Below are 17,597 nucleotides of genomic sequence, written 5' to 3' on the forward strand. Positions count from 1 at the left end.
TGATTCCTTTTCAAATGATGCAGTATCCTCAGGGAGCTAGATGAGAACTCTCATCAGTGTTCTAGAAATTGTTGGTCTAATTACCCAGTAAATCTTGCCTTTCATGGATCTTTTTTTTCTCTTGAAGTCGTGTTGAGCTATACAGGGAAACCTGTTTCTGATCACTGGCAGGGAAAATGTAGCTCCATCTCAAGAATCCGCCCACTTTTGTCTGTCTGGACTACTGCAAGATGGCAGGTGAGCGTTTTCGCCCTGGAGAGCTAGCGAGCCAGAGGGAAAATAATTCATTACTTATGTGCATTGTGGCTCTTATCATATGTGACTGTACCTTCCTGTGTAGGATATTCTCTCTTTGCTAAGGTTAGGAGCAGCATCTTGGAGAAGCTGAGAAAAGGGGGAAGGAAAAGAGGAGTGTGACTGTTTGCTGACACCCTGCTTCTTAGCTGCTGGCCAGGAATCCCTCCCTAAAAGCTGAAAGTACCATACTTCCAAGTATGGTCAAGTTGCCAGAGGACATCTCCGATTCTTAGAGGGAAATTTTCTTGTGAAGCACCATCTGTTTGTTCAAGAATGATGAGGGCTTCCATATCTAAGCATAGCATCCTATTTGAGCCAAAATGGCAAATATAAAAACTGTCTTGACAAAAACCATAGGTAGACTGATGTCTTACACTGTTTGATGACTCCTAGATAGCCCACAGCCAGGGGTCAAGACTGCTGGTGTAACTGTTGAACAGAAGAAGGGAAACCAGAAACTTTTAGTACTCCTTCCACTTGAATATTTCCTTGCCTGTTCCTTTTCAGCCTTGGGTCCTTCATCCAACTCCAAACCCATTTTGATTGTAGTAAAGGATATTGCGCTAGACATCTATACTAGAACTGTTTTAATGGCACAGTGTGATCCAGCGAGAGCTGTCCTGTCTCTGGGAGTTTGTTCTTCCTCCCTGCAGTTTTCATTGTCCAGCTCTCTGAAGACAGACCCAGTTCTCTTATAACCTGTCTTTGCTCTGCTCTGCTGTGGTATGCTCAGAGGATGGCAAAAAGGAGAGTCAGTGTCAGGAAGCAAGATCTTTCAGTAACAGAGCTCACCATCTCCTGCATCAGTAACTGGGCTCTAACAGAAATGGATAAGCAGGAATCCTAAGCTGGGGGTGGGGAATCACAGAATCACTAAGGTTGGAAAAGACCTCTAAGATCATCAAGTCCAATCATCAACTAACACCACCATGCCCATTAAACCAATGGACAATGCCTCGTCCACACGTTCCTTGAACGCCTCCAGTGATGGTGACTCCACCACTTCCCTGGGCAGCCTGTTCCAGTGTTTCACCGCTCTCTCAGTAAAGAAATTTTTCCTAATATCGAGCCCGAACCTCCCCTGGCGCAACTTGAGGCCATTTCCTCTTGTCCTGAGGCCATTTCCTCTTGTTCTGTACAGTATTACAGTATACTGTACAGTATTATTTCTCCTTGATGGTATGTGCTGTCTAGAAGGAGTGGTAATACTGACTTAGCTCATGCTGAACTAATACACCTAGGACACAGCAGAGAAAATGTGCGTTAACTCTTGCATGGTCCTCTTTCATTTTAGGTCAAATGGAGGTTTAAAATACACCTTTTTTGCAAGTTAAAAATGAAGCATACCTCAGAATAACTTTGAAATAAAGCCAGTGGCAAAATAGGCTGGTTTAGGAGCTGCTGGTAATCCTATTACCTAATAAGAGGATCATTTAAATGTATTTTCTTGGGGATGTTTAAGATCATTAATGGTTGTGATGAATGAGGAATGTAGGAATACTTTTTGGCCAATTATATTTTGAATTATTTGAGGTAAGCAGAGTCTTTAAATCTAGTGAGAATTACTGAAAGTAACTGAGAATGGAAAGCAGGATTTTTTCCTACTTCATGCAGAATGTGACTGAACTACCTTTCACTGCAGGTCTGCAGAGAAACCTGCAGAGCCGTCATGCTGAGGATACCAGGCAGCTTATGTATTTCCTTTCTGGCCTGCCATGAAGAGGTAACATCTGGTTTGGAAGGTGCTTTATGCATGAATATACCTGTGACAGTGAAGTCCTGGTACTTAGTTTTCCAGTGCAATAGAAATAAAGTGCACATGGTGTATCAACAGTGTCAAGCTGGACATAACTGGTGACTGGTTTCCATACAGTCATCTTGTGTAGGGTTATCTCTTGAACAGGCAGCTCTGTATTGCATCAGATGAAACTTTCTGTGCATAAATGAAGGAGGGGAAGTGGAGAGGGAGGTGCTGAGCTCTTCTCCCTGGTATCCAGTGATAGGATGCATGGCAGTGGCTTAAACCTGTATCAGGGGAGGCTTAGACTTGACATTAGGAAGCAGTTCTTTACCGAGAGGGTGGTCAAACACTGGAACGGGCTTTCTCGAGAGGTGGTCAATGCCCCAAGCCTGTCAGTGTTTAAGAGGCGTTTGGAGAATGCCCTTAATAACATGCTTTAACTTTCGGTTAGCCCTGAAGTGCTCAGGCAGTTGGACTAGATGATCATTGTAAGTCCCTTCCAACTGAACTATTCTATCAGGTATTTAACTAGCAAATCATTTAAAACAATGAAGTTGATGTAAGGGACTGAAAATGTTTGCAAAACTTGAGTTGTATGTAGTATTTCGTTATTCTTTCGTTGTTGGTAAATAATGTAACCCTTCACAGCTAGACCTCCTGTATATTGGCATTAGATACTATTATTGCTGTATTTCCATCTTGTGGTATGTTATTCCAACAGGAGTAGCAAAAAGTGCCTGCATGTAAACAACAAATTCATTTTCCCCCAGCTGGTGTTTTAATAGATTTTTTTTTTAGTGACGACAACACTTTGCAGATTTATATTCCAAACATTTTCTGTAAATCCAAACTTTCTTTACTCTTACAACATGCACCCCTAGTCACATGTAGGGCACAAAGCAGCTCTTTGCCTGAGTGAGTACCCAGAGACCACACCACCGCTCAGATCAGGCAAAGCTTGATCTGAGTTACTGTGACTGATCACTGCTAGTGCAAACATGTGTTCAGAAAAGGCATTAAAGATAATTTTTTAAAATGAGACAAAACAAAGGGAACCATCGCTTTTAAGTATGTATTTCCTATATCATAAGACCTGATGGGAAGGATAAGGGAGGGGAAGGATGTGTCCAAGTCAAACACATCTGCTCTTTACTCTGGGGTACTAGCACGAGTCTTTCATATCAATCAACATATCCTGTTTCCAGTCATGCTGCTGTCTCCCCTCTCCGCCAAATTGTACCAAGCTTTTCCTTATTTTCCATCTGTCTTTTCACTCTTAACTGGCAAATAAAAACCCATGGGGAGGGAAAATCTGCCTGCAGCAGCGAGGCAAAATTATTTGAGTTACATGGCTTTAATCTAAGTGGAAAAGTGGTTGAGTTATTTTGTTACCTTCTTTTTGTTGTGTGAAAATGCATATTTTTCAAAATATTTAAACTGAACTGTTGACAGATTAGTTTCCTGTTTGGCATGACAAAATTGTTTATTATAACAAAATCTATTACTTCTGTTTTGACATTCTTTTGGTAAGGATTTACTTGCTATACTTTGCTTAAGAGTTGCATAAAAATAAGTTGACTCTTCTTTTCCCTTTAATGATACCTCTGGTCTTGGTAATAAAGATAATGTTGCAGCATTGTGTTCTTTAACTCCCAAAATACTGCCAGGTGGTTTCACTGCTGTGTGTTCAACAGGTTTGCCCTGTGTTTCCTCCACTTACAAAGGAGTTCCTTCTGCTTGCTACTCTGTGGCCTGGCAGGCATAGGAAATGTTTTGTGTTTTTTGTCTAGGAGGTAGAGAAGTGATTTAACTGGATTTGAGTTCCTTCCAGGGTATGTGCTGCAGGGCAAGCAGGGCAACACAGGTGCATTTTTATGAGGTGGCAGACTCTGTTTTCTCAAGCTTGTAGAGTAAGTTTAGATACATGGGGCAGCTTCAGATACACAGAGGAAGGATTGTACTGTTCAGGAAAAAAAACTTGTAAAGTCGGTAAAAAATACTTTAGCACATATGTGCATTTTATGTCTCTCATATTCATTTCTTAGCAAACATTAAAAAACCCACTTCTTTAAATCTGTACAAATTGTTAGTACAAAATCTGTCATGTTTGCTGTATCTAAGAGAGTATAGATTTTTTTTTCTTGGTTAAAAAATACTTCAATTTTGAATCTAGCTCATACAGATTTTCAGACACAGTGTCCCCAGCTTGCTAGCATGTTTTATCTACAATGGGAAAATTGGAGAGATTGCAAAATTTAGTCTGCTCATGTTCGCTCCAGAGTTCTTTTCAAAAGATTAGATGATGGAGCATAATTTTGGAGCTTGCTTTTATACAGTATCGCTTTCCTGAGGGTTATAGATATATTTTTCTTACTAGTTTTCTTTCATGCTTTGTGTCAATTATAAACAAGCATTTCTGTGGTTTCTTTTTACAGAATATCCTAGGGGATGAAATAATTTCCTCATTTGAGGAGGTTGTTTGGGAAGGACAGGGGAGGGAGCTGGCTTTTGAAAAGGATGCACTAATATGAAAGCAGCTTATTTCTCCTGCTCAGTTCTGGATGCACTGCTTGGCTATCTATCCACTTCTACAGTACTCAAGTCTTTGACAAAGAGAGTTTCTTGGTCCTTTGTCTTCCTTTGGAAAGATTTCTTAGAAATCCCAGAGAGAAAATACATATGCAGACATATTACAGAAATGAGAAAGAAGTAGTTGGAGGGAAAATAGAATAGCACAGTTTATTAGTTATTGATATGGAGCATGACAGGAGTTGTGGGAATTACAGTGGAGGTTTATTTTTGCTGATAGCTGGAATTAATACATGAAATAGAGGAAGGAGAGCCATGGGAATGTTGCCTTTGCATTAGGCATGAAGGGGTGGGTGATGGGGAAGGCTCAACAGCTCTGGAAAAGTTTCCTTTTCCATGTGTATTTCACAAGAGATCTCATGAGTATTGAACTTTGGTGACAAGATGAGCCTCAACCCCTTCAGTTTTTCCCTCTCACCAATGTGTTTTGAATTGCAGAAGGTGTGGATATTCTTCCCAGCCTCTTCAAATTCTGCAGTTCTTTTTCCTCTTCCAATCTCAGCCTGAAGACATGACAGATGAGAGTGGTGGTGTGTCTTCAAGAAAAGTACAGCATTCTGAAATAGTGCAGTTGTATTGAAAATAAGTGTTTTTCACACTACGGATAAAAAATGGATGTGTGCATGGTGTTTATATGAGTAGCATGCACTAAGATGAAGAAATTGAAACTACTGGTACAGGTACACTAAAGAGAATGAGTTTTAGAATATTTGTCAGATTTATTATTTCAGAAGAAATTGTATTGTAGGGTATGGTAGCATTGTTGAAGGTAAGATGATTATATGGATTACCACATGATGTGTGGTTTTAGGGGGTTTTTTGTTGCTTTGTTGGGTTGTTGGCTTTTTTATTATTATGGTCTTGCAGTCCAATGTGTTGTGTCCTTTCCCTGAACATTCAGGAAGATTCCTCTGTTTGACTGCTGTGATTGACTTTGCTTCATCTTTTTATCTTATGATTTAAGAGTTAAGAAATTTGAAACGCTCTGACAAAGGGACTTTTTCATCTTCCTGCCACTGTATGGTGAAAGAAATCTGATAGCATTTTTTAACAAATAGCAGCACCACTGAAAAGAGCTCCTCTGAGAAACGGAAGCGTGTTATGTGCCAAGCATAAACTTAACGGTGCTATAATTGCACATGCACTGAAGCCCCATTTTGATACACCACCTAATCCTTCTTAGTGACTAAACCCCGTAATGTACATGCAATTTATACTTCAATATGAAGACAGCATTTAATAACTGCTGTATCTTATATATGCTTATGTAATATATGTGCTTTGAATTGATGGCTTAATAGACAACAACCTCTTCCGTCACTTAAGACCCTCGCACAGGTTTTGCCAACCTGCGCTATACAAAGCTGCAGATTTCCTGACGTGCTGCTTCCTGCCAGGCCTTAGAAGAGCTCCAGCTTTCTGTTTCTAGAAGACTAAATCAGGAATTCTCTGGATTCGAGCTCTGTCCACCTAGCTGAAAGTTATTCCAGGTAGGATGCTGCTAGCTCAGTGATTTGGTAGAGTTGTGGCCAAAACCAAATGATGTTTGCTTATTTCTTTAATTCCCACCCCCCTTTAAAACATGTCCCTAAAAGCACTTCACTGTTAGCTGAGCCATTTTCAATTTTGAATTTCTATTACAAATGGCGAATTTTAATCTGCGTGCACAGTTTCTGACTCATCTTCAAGAGAAGAGGCAGAGTCAAGGTACCAAACCTTTCCCCCTTGACTGCAACTTGTCCTTGGAGACATTGTCTTCTGAGTTGCTTTTCTGTCACTTGTGCGTATAGTAGAGTTGCTTTGGTGGTTTTGATCTGTGACAGCTTGAAATTAGGGTCTTGCTGTGTTCGACTCGAGCCTATTAGACAGCTTATAAAATCAGCCCACTTACTTGTAAGAAACAGCTGAGTGGAAAAGTGCAAAAGGCATAAAGAAATTACCCCAAACAAGGGGGAAGTAAAGGAGTATAATAATAAAATCTGAAATTATTATTTTTGTTCCTCTTCCTTCTCATGTGTTTCTTGTACTTCTTAGTGATAAATGTCTCTTCCCAAAGGATATTATTTCAACATACCTCTTTTTTTAATTGTTCAGATTTTTGCTGTGTCAGGCAGTTATTCTCACAACCTTGTGGTTTTTGGATGGTAAAAATACCTTGCTCTGATTTAACTCTGTATTTTAGTCTCACCTGTTGCCTTACTTATAAGAAAAGTTAATTGGGGAAGAAGGAATTGATGAGTATTTTAATGGAGTGATTGGACCCTTCCAAAAGCAGCCACATTGAAAATAAAATTTGAGTTTTCTAGAAGCATGGTGTTTAAAAAAAAAAAAAACAAAACCAAAAACAACAAAGAAAACAAAAAAACCCCCAAACAACCCTCCCCCCCCCAAAAACCCTAGTAGTCTGTCACAAGCACTAAAAGCCTCGTGCTCTGATTATAAGCTGACTATTTGTTTAAATACTTAAATATTACTCCAAAGATCACGGTAGATTAAAAAGGATGGCATATGTGGATGTGTGCTCATTGCTTGCTTGTAGATCTGTGAAGTCCTGGAGGGTCAGAAAAAAGGTGTATTTTAATTTATTTCTATGGTGTTTATTTCTTTTCTAAACTCTGGTTTTTGGTCCATAGATTGCTTTCTTTGTAGCAATGCCAGCTCAAATGCAGAGCCTCCATTTCCTCTCCCTCCTTTCTGCACCATCTTGCCCAGGCTTTTCATTCTCAGGGACCTGTTTTGGGTGGCCATGGGCTGAGCTGGATGAAGTAACAAATCTGATGGAAAAACAACTTCTTGCCCCGCCCAGCTGCATCAGGGCTCTGATCCTGTTTTCCCAGCATCCTCATGCATTCCTGTGCTAGCAGAGTACCTGGTTGGAAAGGCAGCAGAAACACTTAAATGAGGAAAATGGAGAGATTCTGATACCTGCTGTCTCTACTGCTGTGCCAGAGAGCCCATGTCCATGGGGCTGGATAATTGTCAATGCTTATTTGAAAAAAAAAATCTGCTGGGCTGTTCACAAATTTCTTGTCAATCTTAGCATGGGACATGTATTTTCAAAAGTGGTAGTTCAGGTTTTCAGGGTAGGCATCCAATAACAAGCTGTAGTCTGCACATGGTCAAAGTCAAAAGTAGAGCTGCCATGTTTTCTAATGGGGCACGATTTCACCCCTGACTTCCAGTGCTGCTAGGCCTGAAGCTGCCAAGAAAGAAACAGGAGGTCCTGAAGAGATCGCTACCTGGAAGGTTAATGAGTCGAGCTCAGTGGGACCAAGCACTGGCACAGGTTGCCTAGCGAGGTTATGGACTCTCCATCCTTGGAGATACTCAAAAGCTGACTGGACGCGGTCCTGGGCAAGCTACTGTAGGTGGCCCTGCTTGAGTAGAAGGGTTGAATGAGAGGACCTCCAGAGGTCCCTTCAACCTCAACCGTTCTGTGATTATGTCATATTCATCAAACCAGGCCATGGCCATGGTTGCACATTCATCAGGCCTGCATCCTTTTGTCATGTATCTCAGAAGCAGGGTACCGTTGGCTAGTGCAGATTTTTTCACGGTTTATCAGTACTCTGGGCATTCAAATTTGTAACTGATTCCATATGATGTGCAACTTGTTCGTCCTCTTTAGTTTTTCAGTTTGGTTGAAGATATTTTCATCCATTTTTCCTCCATTATTTTCTGCCATTATGTTGGATAATGACGGCTTGATTTAATCTGTGTGACATCAATTTTTAGGGAATTGTCCTCACTGTGGAAAACTGACACGATAGCAAGATAACACAAAAACTGCTTTGTCCAGGTTGACATTTTGGCTCTGGCTGGTTTCTGTATGAGCTGACATGTGGGGGAGGCAAGAGAGAGAGGAGAGCAATTCACATTGTTTCTTAGTGTAGATGCATTGAAAAAGCACTATTGGTTTATGCCATGTGTTCAGATAGGTTTTTCAGCTTGCAGTAGCCAGATGACATTTCAACACTTTTGGGAGAGAGTGAAATAGAATTATTTGTCTGTAAAGTACACTGTAGTACTGATTCACTATATGTTATTTTTTTTTCCAGAACTTGGGATTTTTTCTTTTGTCTTAAACACATGCGTATACGATGGTCATGTTTCACACACTCATCTAGTAAGTTTAAAATGTAAAGGTTGCTAGTGAATTAAAGCTAGAAGTGGATTGACTGATTATTCCTTGTAACTCTTTAATAATGGAATTGATTTATGCTGCACCTAGGTTTTTGGTGTGATCCAGTGTAATGTCACGTAATGATGTGGGACCAATAAACACAAAAATAGGAAGATGGCACCCTGAAGATGGGAAGCAGGAAGAACAGGTTGATGGTAGAGTAGGGCTCGTGGCGACTAGCTGCAGCAGGCTGGTCGTGCTCTTCTAGCTGCTGCTTTTATCATTAAGCTGGAAAGCACAAATGAAAGGAATACCTTAGGAGCCCATAAAGATTTCAGCCTGTCACTGTTGGTGCGTGCCTGTCTTTCATTCTCCCAAATACAGTGTTCCTGCATATGGCTGTGTATGTCTCCAGCTCGGTACTCGACTCTTCTTTCAGCTACTTTCATCTACTGCAGTTGGATTCAAAGGGGCTGCTGATCAGCTTGTTGTGTCGGTGCAAGGCGAGGTGTCCTGTCTTCCACTAAGATCTCAACTGAGCTTCCAGCTACTGATCTGCTTAACTGCTGGGTGTAAGTGGCCACTGATGTCTGATAGTTAATAAGCGTTTGCTGCTAATCAGCTACTGCAAAATGCAGCTAGGGCCAGGTACAGCAGTGGCTGCATAGCATGTAGAGCCGTGGTCATTGTAGTTCACAGCAGCTGATTAGAGGTCTTGGAGATAACTGGTTTTCTCCTGGGAGGGGACAGAGATAGGGCTAGCTGCCTGGTGGTAGCTGTGTTTTGAAACACTGATTATCTGTGGTTACCAGGGGTGACCTCCTAGTTCCAGCATAAATGGAGCAGCAGTGGTGTGATCTGGAGCTGGGACCAAGTAGAGAACTTCATGGTTTAAAGGATGCTGAGTGAGCTGTAAGGAATGAACTTGATCAGATGCAGTGAACACCAGACACTGAGCAGTTTCTGCTTACCTACCAGCTTTTGCCTGACAAGATAGGAACAGGGACACCACTTTGGTATAGCGCTCTCTGCTCCCCATTTTGCACCCTTTCTGTCCTTGCCTTCAGAAATTCCCAGGCTGTCTGTCTCTGGGCTACCCAGCATGCGGAGGTGAGCAAGTCCAGTGCTCTCCTCATGGGCTGCTGGGCCAGGAAGTGACAGCTTTTCTGGGCTGTCACTCTGGGCTCTCTTGCCCTGAGAAGGGAGGGCATGCCCAGCAAGTTCTCACCTACCTAGCGTGGCAGGATGTGTCTGGTGGGGTGGCCGCGTGTTGTTTGGGCTTGCCATGAAACACAAAAGGACAGGTTGAACTTGTGATATGGTGGAATGGGTGGATACCAAATAGATGAAAATTGTTTGCAGCCTTGGATTTCAGTTTTGGTCTTCTGTGGCAAGGTCTAACAACATTAACTTTAACACCTCTGGCAGACAAGTTTTGTGCTGTCCAAAATACTGCTGCCAAAATCCACTGTATTGACACCGTGATTGGACGGATGTTTTTTTCTCAAAGCTAGCAACTGCTAAGAGATTTGGAAGTAATTCAGGCTGTTACCTGTGCTTTGTTCTGCAGATGCCCTTTTGCAAAACTATAAATCCTAACCTGCCCAAAGGAGCTCTTTAAGGGTTGTTACTAGCTCGGTTCAAGTCAAACAGTTTGACATTCTTTGAACAGAGGTATTATGTGAGGTTGATGGTCTGTGTTCCTGTACTTCAGCTTAGAACTTGAAATTTGTCTCTGCCACAAGCACGCATGGTTTGTTTTCAGATGTTTTGCAAATGAATATTTTATTAGGTAGCTGTGGCCAAATGCTGCAGGATGGCCTTTGATATGCTTCGTAGCCAGGCGGCTTTAGCTGTGTTGGCAGAGCCCTCTGGTGGGAACACAGCCTGCGCCAGCAGCAGCCGGTCCTGCGGGCAGTGCCACCCACTTCTCCCAAATGCCATCAGCCAGCCCTCGGCTCAGTGGCATCCCTCCAGCTGCTTGCTCGAGTGGCCAAGGGGTTCCCCTTCATCCCGTTCCTACCAGGAGAGCAGAGCCCTCTGGAGCGCACTTGGCCTTCTTTAGCAAAGCTGATGGTGTGCTGGAAGTGCCTGTATGATTTTAGGTGTTGCTTTGCAAAATGTGACAGCTCTTTGAGAGTAATAAAGTTAGCCAATTACAAGATCGTATTTTCCTAATCTATATCACAATGTGGGAGAGCTGTGACGAATTTCAAGAATTGCTTGTATGAATTTCAAGGGTATCTGTAAATACCTTTTTTAAAAAGTACCGCTTAGTAAAAGTAAGTGATTTACTTAGGCATACAGTGGGACATTTCTAAATCAAGAGCCACAGCCTTCCAGTTCTGTTGGTCAGTAATGCTTTTCCTAATCAAGGTATTTGAGGAAAGGGCTTTTGTGTTTTAAAGTACCAACTTACTGAGCATGAAGGAAAAATGCTATTAACGCTTGTCTAATCTAATATATTCAAAAGCCTGGTTAGGACTGCTAGATGCACTGCCAAACCAGAACGTGCAAACAGGTCTTTCAATCTGATTAGGTCCCTAAAGTGTTGATATAATACAGGCCAATAACTCTCCTGCAGGAAATCCAGGTGTTTGAGATTGTTGCACAAGTAATGCAGTAGTAATAAAGTGGTTTGGGGTTTTTTCCCTCCTTACATGCTGGCCAGAACTTTTCACTCACCATTGATTTGAAACACTCACAACTATGCCCGGTATTTTATCTTCATTAAAATAAAAAAAGAGGAACAGGCACTGTGGCTTGGAAAGGCAATTGCCTGCCGTGGGCAGGAACCCCCTCCGATGAAGTTGGAGAGCGGCAACAAGACAAAGGCAAACATATTTTTGTGTCATTTTACTTGTTTCATGGTCAAGTTTTTGTTAAGACACATAATAAATTCTTCCGAAAGCTAAATTAACCTTCATGGCCTGTATTTGAAATGCCAATTTCAGTTCTTTACCTTTTCATTGAACTCATCTGCTCTATTGCTGGGATTCAGCAACACAGAACCGCTCAGTTACAAAATCTGTTACGCAAAAGGCAGTCGCATGATGAAACTCCTTGCTGCAGGTTGTTGTGAATTCCCGAAGCTGAATATATTTCAGAAAGCAATTGAACACACTTGTGAAAGGAAAATTCACCAGTATGATGAGCTGCAGATACTGCCTTTGTCTGCAGCCAGGGGCATGGGGTGGGAGGGTCAAGGCTGTGTGTACTTGCCCTCTTCTTCCCTATCCTTGGGTGAAGGCAGGATGCTGCACTGAACAGGGCTCCTTAAGGCCCTGGAGAGAGCTGGTTTTGTTGTGGTTCTTGTGCCCCTCTGCTGATAACTGGATGAGCTGTACTGGGGGGGGAGTACCAACCTGTTCCTGATGGAAGAGGACTCTAACCCTCCTCCCACAGCCTAGAGAAGTTCTTTGTTGAGGGATATTGTTTCCAGAGGAGCCTTCCACTTTACCTGCAGTCCGATCTGGCATTTCCTATGGCCCGACGGCTTTCCTTAGCTGTAATGAGAGTTTCACTGGAGGCTTATTACAAATGCACATAGGAGGCAGCACAAAGGTTTTTTCTTTCTTGGAGGACAGCTTCATCTTCCTGGTTTACTTACAGCATTGTGGTTGGGGGCTTTAATTCTCTGGCAGGTGGTACACGTTATGTTTTTCAAGCCCTGAATCTTTTGGCTCTTAGGATACCCTCTGCTCTGTGACTTTATAAAGCTGCTAAAAAGCGATCTTTACAATTTCTGAATTGAAATGCCCTTAAATTTGTATTGCGCAATGTCATCGTGATTCAGCTTTGTAGAATACAGTCTTACTTCCACAGGTGATCTTGTTCCATGCTCTTTTTAAGATACTCACGTGCAATTTTAATCCTGTGATGCAACAACCCTCCTGAGTTGTCTATTGTAACTCAGAATTTCAAATTTAAATATTGCTTTAACATTACTCATGGTTATCTCTAATCTTAGAGTCTTGTAACCAAATCTCTTGGAGAGTTCATGCTCTTTTGTCTGTGCTTTTTATTTCAAATGCGTGTTTTCTTGGAAAGTGGCTGATGATACAATATTTGGAATTTTTTAAATAGTCACTGCTCTTCTGAAGAACTCGGTGTAGTCTAATATTACTGTTCAAATAGGCAGGTGAGGGCTTTGGAGATCAGTAATTTGTACCTTTTAAAAAGCCGCACTGCCTCGCTTTTGTCTCGGAATTTATTATGCTTCCCAAGTATAATGTGACATACTGAATAGGGCAGGGGGTGGGGACATTGTCTTCAGCTGACATGCTGTTATCAGCGGGACTGTGTTTCTGGACACAAGATTTCGCAGTCATTGGTCGTCCGAAGAAAGCCTTTCCATCTGAGGATTGGACAAGAAGATGCGTCAATTTGCTGCCCGTCTCCAAGGTACTGGTGATGCTGCCTCCACAAGCTGGCTAACGTCACAGCTCCATCACCCAGCGGGGTGTGGGCTTTTTTTCTCCTCTTCTCTGTTTTAATTCTGTATTTGCTTCCTACTGCATTTCTTAATCTGTCTTCTGCCAAATGCTAACAGCATGATATTTTGCAATCATTTAGGTGAATACAAGAAGGACGAACTCCTGGAAGCTGCTAGGTGAGTGCTGCTTAGAATATAAAGCATATTTTGGGGGTGGAAGCAGGAGAGGAAAAGGGATTTTTAAAACAGTCATGTTCTGTCATTGCCTTTCCATGAAATGATGCAAGCAAACTACTTCATTAGCATAAATCTCTTTGGACTTTACAGTCTGGTACAAATGGAAAAGCCTGTTTATGTAATTGAAATCCCCCACTGTGGTGGTTATAAGGTTAATATTGAGTTTTTGCTTTAAGCTGCTTAAATCCTGTTTATCGTTTTGTGACTGTTCTTTTCAGGGGCAAATGAAATATTGGAGTTTTTCTTTTATTTTGGTTTTTACTGCTACCTTACGATATATTTTGAAAATAGGCTTTATCAGAACAGAGCATAAGGAAGCCTATACAGAAGGTGTAAAGTTCAGTCATATATTCCAAAGATGCTTTCATCCTTCCTTCTGACAGCACAAAACCATTTTATATAGACTGTTATCCCATCTAAACATTGCTGGATATTGGTTTGTAGTTGTTTCAAATGTTATAGGCCATATGCTATGAAAATGTATTTAATTTGGAACAATTTAATTTGGCAAATGGCTTTCAGAGGATCTGTGAAATTAGATAAAGGAAATACAGGATGAGGTTAAGGAGCGAAATTAAGAGGTGTTTTTGCATGATCTTGTGTAATACATGTAACTGCAAATTTAATATTCTTTTCTGTATTTACCCTTGGTTTTGAAAGGTTCAGAAGATCATTTTAGCCATCTGACATTCTCCCTGGCACAATACAAATTTCAATATACTACACATTGATATCTAGCTCCTTAGCAAATGTTTTGCAAAGAGCTCTGTCTTTTTTTTCCCCCCTTTCCATAATTCTTTCCCCTCCATTTACAGGAGTGGTAATGAAGAAAAACTGATGGCTTTATTGACTCCTTTAAATGTGAACTGCCATGCAAGTGATGGGCGTAAGGTAAGTTAATACCTGCTTTGTATTTCTGTTATTCAAGAAAGGCCAATTTAACCATACTGGGAAGCATAGATGTATAAACCAAGAGAGTGTATGGCGGGGGGGACACCCATGATGTCTTTTCACCATGAAATTAAATGCTGTTGTACTTGATGCTGGCAGCTGTGACAGATCAACAGTCAGCAGACGTGGATTTTGTGTGTCTTTTCTTTTAAATGTCAGACCCTGGCGTACGTGTAAAGTGAAACCTCAAGACCTTTTGTAAGAAAAACAAAATGTACTGTTGCAGATGAATAAAATCACTAAGGGAGGAAAGTTGTTATTTGTATTTGAACATTGTCTGGCTGAGGTGGTTGGTGTTCGGCTTAGCTCTTAACGCCCTGCCACGTACACTGGCAGTGTATTGATATGCTTAACACCTTCTGCATTTTCTTAAATTTGACGTTATTGTTTTGACTTTCTCAGGCAGGGGTGTTTGAATGAGTTAAATTAAGGATTAGGCTGAAACTGGAGGAGGGAAGAACATACGGAGTGAGAAGCATATCCTATGATTTTTGATGTTTTAGACATCAAGATGATGGTCTGTCTAGACTGTTGGATTTACAACTGTTGGTTATTTTTTTTATTTTTTTTAACTGTGTACCAGAATGTTCTTAATCTGCATCTCTTAAAAACATCTCTTGTGTAACAGTACATCTCACTCTTGGAGAGAAAAGCATAGGAGTGTTTTCCTTTATAGTTTTCTTTATTTTTGGTGGAGTGTGTTGGAGCATAGTGTAAACCTCTGCCCACTCTGGAGCGGTTGTGGAACAGCCTAGTTCCACTGAAATCAATGGAGATAGGCCAGTTTATGCTGCCTTTTCATTAAAAGACATGTTGTTGCTGATTATAAAAATGTAGCTCCATTGTGAAAACATTCCTATTTTTAATACAAATTTTTAAATGTTTTCTCAATGGTAATGCCTATGATACCTATTATGTGAAAGAAAACCCAGCCAGTTTTTATCTTGGTTATATTTATCACTGATTGAAAGTTTAGGAGTATTCCAGGTTTTCAAAACAATTTTATGATCTGAGGACAGATGAATGAACAAGGGCTTTATTTAGTTCAGCTGTGTCGGAACAGATGAAATACTCCCCATATTTTAAGATTAAATGTATTGCCCATAGTTCTTTGTTTCCTTTTTCTTTTTTTAAGACCATTCAAATGAGATTGTATTTAAGTATTAATAGTGCACTGTGTTGTTATAATTAAGCATGGTGTTATACAGCAGTGCATTACTGAGTAATTGAGTCTCCATCACTATTGATTGAAGGCCAAAGGCAGAGTTGTGACTTCTGTCAATATGGAGATGAATAAGCCCTTGCAGATATGTCATGCAGAATAGTTATCACTCTAAAATAAGACTTAAAAAATTAAAAAAGCTTTTAGAATTCATACTAAGCTAGTGGAAAATATTTATGTATTATTGCAGACTCTGAATTAGTTTGAAAATTTATGCCCAAAGCTCAGAAAGCATATTGCAGTTAAAGCTAATCAGTGTGGACACATTCATAATTTGTGTGTTTTGGTTGTTGGTAAATGCACTGGTTATTAAAACTCCTTTTAAGATGGTTTGCCATTGATATTAATTAGCTTTTTTAATGATGTCTACCAGATATATTTTTTTCCCCACCATATGTGTACAGACTGTTTAAGGTGAAGTAATTCTCTGTAGCAAGCGTGCTATATAATTGTTAAGTATCTCATTTGTAAGGCAAAGCTTTCAGGTCCTGTACTAGTGCAAGATCACTTGGGGTTTAATCTTTCTAAGCTGTGCTTCAAATTAAGTGAACTTTTCTGCCTACAGCACAGCATTCTTGTGAATGAACGTCTCCGCTGGTGTAGCTGCCTCCAATTGACCTACGCTGATTTACACTAGCTGAGAATTTGTCCATTTGGGAAGTTGGCTTTTGCATTCCTTGATGCTTTTCATAGTTATTTTTGCAGATCCCTAAAGTTTTCAAGCTTCAAACTTACCACAGTGTGAAGTCACAGACATAACGCAGCTGTCAGGGCCAGGAAGTGCAGACTCTGCGGAGTGGCCTGAGATTCTCAGCATCACGCTTACTCTGCAGTACAGGCGTATCCACAAACTCTGCTGTGTACATTTCTCCAGATGGTGCATTCCTTGGCTTTGCATGTTTCTGAGATGTCCAGCGCTACTCTGATAAGGGAAACATTTAGCTTTGTAGGTGAGGAAGTTGAGTCCCATTATTGAATGGATAATTATTTTTTCTGTATAGCAGGTGGTGGTAGTGTTTATTTCATACTTCGGGGTGTGAGTTTCCAGAAGTTGTCATCTAACACCCATTGCACTAGAAGTGAATAGCAAAATAGTCAGGATATTGTTAATAACGGCATTGCTTATTTTGTTGCTGTATGCAGTTGACTTTTTTTTTTCCCTGGGGATCTCTTTGGTGTCCCATGCATACTAACATCTGGAGTTCCTGGATTTCCCAAGCACCACATCTGCTGTGAGGGTGTGCTTCATAGAACGGATAAAAGGGATGAAAACTCCGACGGTAGTTCACTGGTTTGAAACCAGCTCAGGTTGGAAATAACAAAGACTTAACTGCATTCTGTGTGTTACTTGCAGCCTTTTCGAAAAGTATGGATAGCCAGAGTCTGACTTCTACTGGACAGGAGTCCATGCTGCTAAAACAGTTACAGCTGGTGCTGATAACCATTGCTCCATCTGTTTATTTAGCATAGAGGTCAAAGACTGAATAGGAATGAAAACTGAACTTGCTTCTTCCACTCCATGTCACAGTTTAGATAGATCATACGAGCATCGTAGAAACGTTCACATTACTGAAGCTCTTCAGCTGTTGCCTGAAGAGGGAATTCATTCTGTGCTGCTACTCTTGCAATTATTTTCTGGAGTGAAAAATGAAGGAGTGTGTGCAGAAGAACAATTTTATACATCAGCTAAAGCATTCCTGCATACCAAGGATCTATGTAATTTCTGCGGTTTTGTTTTGATGACCAAGAAAAATCAACAATAATATCTCAGAGAAACAGCTATTTCATTGAGCTAGGTAATGGTTGATTTTCGAGTAAGTGTTGGCTTATGTGCCTGTTGAATATATATGAGGGCACAAATAATACTGCACAAGTGAAGAGCTATACAGTGCAGAGCTATACGGTACAGTGTATGCAAATGAGTGTTATGCAAGGGCAAGATTTCATAAGAACTGGAGTTTGGTTTTTTTTGAAACTGTCCCGTTTGTTTGCTTTTTAAAAA

General features: G+C 40.8%; 1 protein-coding gene across 1 annotated transcript in view; it reads left to right on the forward strand.

The window, feature by feature from the left end:
• Positions 1-17,597, forward strand: part of TNKS (tankyrase) — a 143,010-nt gene that overhangs the window by 63,969 nt on the left and 61,444 nt on the right. The window contains exons 4-5 of the mRNA XM_059817418.1: positions 13,326-13,362; positions 14,238-14,313. Of these exons, the coding sequence (XP_059673401.1) occupies positions 13,326-13,362; positions 14,238-14,313 (113 nt within the window). The remainder of the gene's footprint in view (positions 1-13,325; positions 13,363-14,237; positions 14,314-17,597) is intronic.

The sequence above is a fragment of the Gavia stellata genome, chromosome 5 (genome assembly GCF_030936135.1).
Source record: "Gavia stellata isolate bGavSte3 chromosome 5, bGavSte3.hap2, whole genome shotgun sequence".
Taxonomy (NCBI): domain Eukaryota; kingdom Metazoa; phylum Chordata; class Aves; order Gaviiformes; family Gaviidae; genus Gavia; species Gavia stellata.